The sequence below is a fragment of the Miscanthus floridulus genome, chromosome 8 (genome assembly GCF_019320115.1).
Source record: "Miscanthus floridulus cultivar M001 chromosome 8, ASM1932011v1, whole genome shotgun sequence".
NCBI lineage: Eukaryota > Viridiplantae > Streptophyta > Magnoliopsida > Poales > Poaceae > Miscanthus > Miscanthus floridulus.
Window position 1 is genome coordinate 182,368,449 of NC_089587.1, and position 6,000 is coordinate 182,374,448.

Sequence of the window (6,000 nt, forward strand, 5' to 3'; positions counted from 1 at the left end):
CTTAGTTGCTGGCCTACTCACGTTCCAAGTACCAGATGTATCAAGTGATGTGAACAACAAGAATATGATTAGGAACAAGGTAAAAATTAGCACACGCAAACACAGCTCAAATGTCGCTCTCTATGTGCTCCTCTAGATATTGTTCCTCTTTTGCCCCTCTTTTTTTTCTATTTTTTTGGGCTGTCGTTGTTTTTTTGAGAAATTTCGACTTTTTCTTTTTATTTTTTTGATATTTTTTCTTCACTTAGGAGCACAAAAGAAGTAACCATAAAAAATATGAGCTTAAACAAGTGAAAGGCATGGCCCGTGGAATTTTTAGAAGACGTGCTCGAAATCGACAAAAACCATATGACCACGAAAAGAGGATCTTGTGACCACTTTTTGACCAAAATAAAAAATCTCTGACCCCAGGGATGGATGGATCCAAAAATTTTTTCTAATCGATTTTGATATATGGAACGTCGAAATCCGAGTTCGTATGCGAAAACTAGACCAGTTTTACGAACGCACTCCGAATTAGAGGACAAAACAGGAACAATGCGCGCAAAATTAGTCACGGCAGCAATGATTTGATGGAAACAGTGAAGACAAGTGTAGGAAATTAGATGGCGTGGACTAGGGTTTGATGGATACAAAGGAAACTCAACCAGACTTGGAGATGTTCATGGATTATGATGAAAAACAAAGGGGAAAACACAAACTGGACTAAAAACGATCTAAAACCAGCAACTAGAACTTGACCTAGGGCACAAACTCAACAACGCGAAACAGAGACAAAATTGCACGGCACAATGAGGCTATAGGACAGGAAATATGTGGTGGTGTATATTTTTTTTGCTTTTTGTGGACTATAGGTAATGCAAAAACAGTAACAATTTAAAGGGAAAAACAAAGTTATATCTAACGGACAACAAGGTCTCTGATACCACTTGATGTAGACTAGGCCCGATCTTCTGAAAGGTATGATAGCGTCGATTGGTGGAGACTCGACGTTCACGATCTAGGCTTCGAACCAAGACTGATTTGGACCCCCACAACCGTTACACCACTGCTCCGTTGATTATCAACCACGCGAACGCGATTGACCTCGCCGAGAAGGCTTTCCTGCAAGCGAATTGAGAACACAAGCAAGAACAGGATGAACGCAATCTGAAATTGTAAATAAATATGAGGCTTATGAAAATAAGAAGGAGTTCAAGTCTTTATTCGAAAGGACTAATCGCCACAGGCGAACAAGATGAAGAACTGGGGCCCTGGTTCACAGCAAACAGCCTTGGCGGCACAGTTGCAGCAAAACGATGTCTGTTTCATGAGAAAATCAAGAACTAAACAAAATCCAAACTCTAAGGAGAGCGACGGCTGCTATTTATAGAGTATTGGGCGTCACCCCCCTGGACGCGTCCCCTAATGGGCCCAAACACGATACACGGTTCAACGGACCAAAAGACGGTGTCGCAGCACCCTGGTAGATTCTGGACACTGACTTGTTTCGATGATTCCCGTTGATTCCGAAGGTCTTTTAACGTGAAACCACTTGTGTTGGCTTCCTTATTAAATTAGCTTTCCAACCATATGTGGATCGTCAAAAACGGAGTCCGGATGCATCATGGGTGACCAGTTTAAGGCAGACTGGTCCTGAAGGCCGAGGCAGACTCGAACTAGAGTTGTTTTGGACCTCCACCTCGGGGACTCGAACCGAATTAGCCTCGGGCCTCCTTTTTGACTTGGACACCCTTGCTGGCCTCCTACCCATCCATACCATACACCAAACATGGTCATATGCATGGGTGTCATGTCCTCATCATTATGTTTGTCCAAAGCCCACCACATAACATTCCTTGGTATTTTATCATAAGTCTTCTCCAAGTCAATAAAAAACATATGTTGGTCATTCTTCTTCTCCCTATACCGCTCTATAACTTGTCTTATTAAGAAAATGGCTTCCATGATTGACCTTTCGGGCATAAAACTAAATTGGTTCACAGAGACCCGCGTTATTGCTCTCAATCGATGCTCGATAACTCTCTCCCATAGTTTCATAGTATGGCTCATCAACTTAATTCCACGGTAATTAGTACAACTTTGAATATCTCCTTTATTCTTGTAGATCGGTACCAATATACTTCTCCTCCACTCGTCAGGCATCTTGTTCGATCGAAAAATATGGTTGAACAGCTTGGTTAGCCATACTATAGCTATGTCCCCGAGACATCTCCACACCTCGATTGGGATATCATCCGGTCCCATAGCCTTACCTCCTTTCATCCTTGTCAACGCCTCTCTGACCTTAGATTCTTGGATTCTCCGCACAAAGCGCCTATTGGTGTCATCAAAAGAGTCATCCAACTGAAAGATTGTGCCCGTATTCTCACAATTGAACAATTTGTCAAAATACTCTTGCCATCGATGTCGGATCTCATCCTCCTTCACCAAGAGATACTCCCTTTCATCCTTAATACACTTAACTTGGTTGAAGTCCCATTTCGTACATTTCAAGAATTCTAAAATTCACACTTACTCTCCTTGGCATAAAAGCATGCCCTTTCAGTGAAATGTATGCATGCTCATCATGTAAACACATGTCCACCTGTAAAATTGTCCATATGTGCACGGTGCTACAAAAGAAAACAGATCTATCTGTACAGAAAGGCTTAGTGTGTTTTTGTGTCAATTGTTTATTCCTTTTTGTACAACGTGAAACAACATAGTTTTGCACGTGTAACATGTTTTATATATTTTTAATAAAATGTAAAAATTACATAAAGTACATCATAGGTTCATATGAATTTAGGAAAAATACCATTTTTTTCTCTTGAAATATTTTTTCAATATGTAGGAGAGTTGACATCATTGCATTAAGATTTAAGAGAACAAACACATGCTATACGAGCAATTGACAATGAATTAAAACCTACTCCAGACGATTCAAATATCTGAAGCACAAATAGCAACTGTAGAATTTGCTCTTTTTTCTAAGAAGAATCTTAATGGGCTATATCTGCATAGTTCAATTTAACATTAATTTGTTTTGTTTCCCATATTATTATGACGTCGTGTCAAAAGCTATATATCCATATTTATGTTACTTGTTTGTACCATTAAATATTTTGAAAGCAATTGCTTCAGTAAGACGGTCTCCGATGGACGACCTATATGGAGACCTAAACCTAAAAATGGGTCGTGGATGGTACTGTATTAGCCTCCAATAGAATACTTATTTACGAGACCTATTTTGGGTTACAGTAGAGGCACAACCCAAATATGAGTATCTTCTCTCTTAGAGACTCATTTGCAGAAATGGTTCTCTTTTGGGTCCTGTTGCTGGAGAAGACCAAAAATGGGTATCGAACCCTTTGTCTGTAGCGCTACCTAAACGTGGAATGAGTCTTGTATTTTGGGTGATGTTGTTGGAGATAGTCTAAAGGCAAGGGCAATTTTTTCCGGAAGACAGTTCAGACTTCGGGAGGCCAATAACTTTAATATTTTTTATTTTTCTATAAATTTAATAACTACCATAAATTTGGATAGCTTTGTTTGGTTATTTCAGGGTTGCAAGAATCACTATGCCAACATAGTGCACTTTTAATACAAAGATATGCATCTCTGTTGCATGTTTGAAAAAAACATAGGGTGCCTGATGGTTTTATTTTGATCCTGCCAGTTCCATGAGTTGATTTTGGACAAGGCGGAGGTGCTGTAGAATACCCTGGAGGAATGGTTTTTGAGGTATGCTGCACTAGTTGTGTTATGCAGTTGGGATGATTCAACATCCTAGCTTGTTCGCTTGCTCGTAAACGATCATAAATTTCCAGCCGGCAACATTGTTTTTCTCTCACACCAAACTAGCCAGCAGTAAATAGTCCATAGTACAGTTGTCCATTTATATAACACTGTTGCATTTGGGAATAGGTGTCTGTGCTCAGGCCGAGTGATGGTTCTGGATTCATTGCAACTGTCAATGCTGATGTCGATACGATCAAGCAAAACAGGTTCTTTCTGACACAGCATAACTACATTGGATTTTTTGTGTGGATGTTTTCACCAAGGCCTTGTTTAGATTACATCCAAATTCCAAGTTTTTTCACTCTCTCTCCATCACATCAATTTTTAGCCGCTTGCATGGAGTATTAAATGTAGGTAAAAAAAATAACTAATTGCACAGTTTAGTTCGAAATCACGAGATGAATCTTTTGAGCCTAGTTGGTCCACGATTGGACAATATTTGTCAAATAAGACGAAAGTGCTACTATTCATCGGGTTGAAATTTTTTCGCAATCTAAACGAGGCCCAAGTTTCTTCAATTACATATGGCCTGTACTTGAGGCTGAATGGAGGCATCCAAGCACAAATGATGATAGCGACACAGATTCTATGTGGCCACGTCCTGTGACTAGAACTACACCTCTCTCTGAATTTCATATAAAAACCCCTAGCGGATATGACCTCGACTACAAATGAGTAGTCTTTTGTAGGCTGTGTTCTTGAAGGTTAAACTTTAAAGGTCGCTGTTCCTAAATATGATGTATATAATTTGTCCTCGGATTCATGTCTCAGCCTTTGCCACAACCTTCTAAACTAGATATTTCTAGGAAGATATTTTGCTAGGATTCACCGTTTTTATGTAGCTTATGAAACTTGTTAGCATGGGGTTGGTCCATGTATGCTGTGTGCCTGTCAGCCTGTGCAACAATCTGCTGCGGAAGATAGCAGATCGGTAACTATATTGGGCAAGATCAGTGCACGATAGATGTCTCACATGTATTTACTATTTTCTATACGCCTGGGTAAGTGGGTATCGCTAAGATGAATCCTTGACAAGCACATCGAGTGGTAAATTATCCTAAAATCTACTTAGAGAGTCCTCTCTAAATAAGTTTATATATAAGAGCACTTTTTTTTTGGAATTAACCGTTCCGTGCAAGTATTTCTTGTTCTGTTCCGTACGGCTGGAGCAGCTAATTAAGCACATGCGGCACGGATCGACTGGCCGCCTGGTCATGAAGGGCGTGCAAGGACCAAACGTGATCTGTTTAGTCTCAATTTGCAGCAGGTGCTGTAATCAGGTAGCAAGATAGGGAGTTGATGATTCTGACTTATTTTTAGACCAGACCATGCACCGAACTTTGTAATTCACCTGGTTTCGCCTGGAACCAACGTACTTCGATGGGAGTTTCAGAGAGGAGAATGGAAACGGTGGAACAGGCGTGGTTATTAGAGATCCAAATGGATCCTGATCATACACATACTTGAGCACACAGTGGATGCCCCAACAGCAGAGGTGATGGCACTCCGGGATGGATTGCTGCTAGGCGCTAGCTCTAACATATTGGCCGCGCCCCACCTCATGGAACAGGTCATCGACTCCGAAGCCAGCCACCCGCAGATGGACCGCGCCAAAGTCACAAGCGACGAGCGTCGCGAGGACATCCTCTCCTGTGAGTGCGACTTCAAGATCTGAGGAGCTCCCAGAAGGCCATTACCAGAAGCCATATCAGTTATCTGCAGGAACTATACTGAAATTACTCTTGTTGCTCTCTGCATTTACATCTATATAGGTACGTGACTACTGGTCTGAACTCAATGAACCCTTTCATTGTACTGTCAGGAGTTAATTTGATCTATGCAGCTGGCCAGCTACTTTGATCTATGTAGTTTATGTCTGAACTGAATGCAACCTTTCTTGCTACTGCAGGTGTCTTTTTTCTTCCTTCTGAAATCTTATGGTCACTACTAGGAACTATCTTACAGTTTAGTTTGTAATCTGTAATATGAAAACAGGAGTATTCTGTAATCTATGCCTCCTTCTGAGATATTTGCAGACTTCACAAGGAGTTCGTTGCAACAAGATAGATGCAAGTGTGCAGGTGCAGGTCTAGATAGAGAAGTGGCAGCTTATAAGTGCGTACAGTAGTCGTAGATTCGCAGGTATGCAGATCATAGCTGTAGCAAGGCCAAGTTTGACATTCAGCAAAAGAAGGCCTGATTTTTCATGGCGAACAA

At 40.9% G+C, this 6,000-nt stretch overlaps 1 protein-coding gene across 1 annotated transcript in view; it reads left to right on the plus strand.

Moving 5' to 3' along the window:
- Positions 1-5,458, plus strand: part of LOC136470283 (uncharacterized) — a 43,708-nt gene extending 38,250 nt beyond the window's left edge. Inside the window, exon 7 of the mRNA XM_066468178.1 lies at positions 5,259-5,458. Coding sequence (XP_066324275.1) covers positions 5,259-5,458 — 200 coding nt within the window. The remainder of the gene's footprint in view (positions 1-5,258) is intronic.
- The last annotated feature ends 542 nt before the right edge of the window (positions 5,459-6,000 follow it).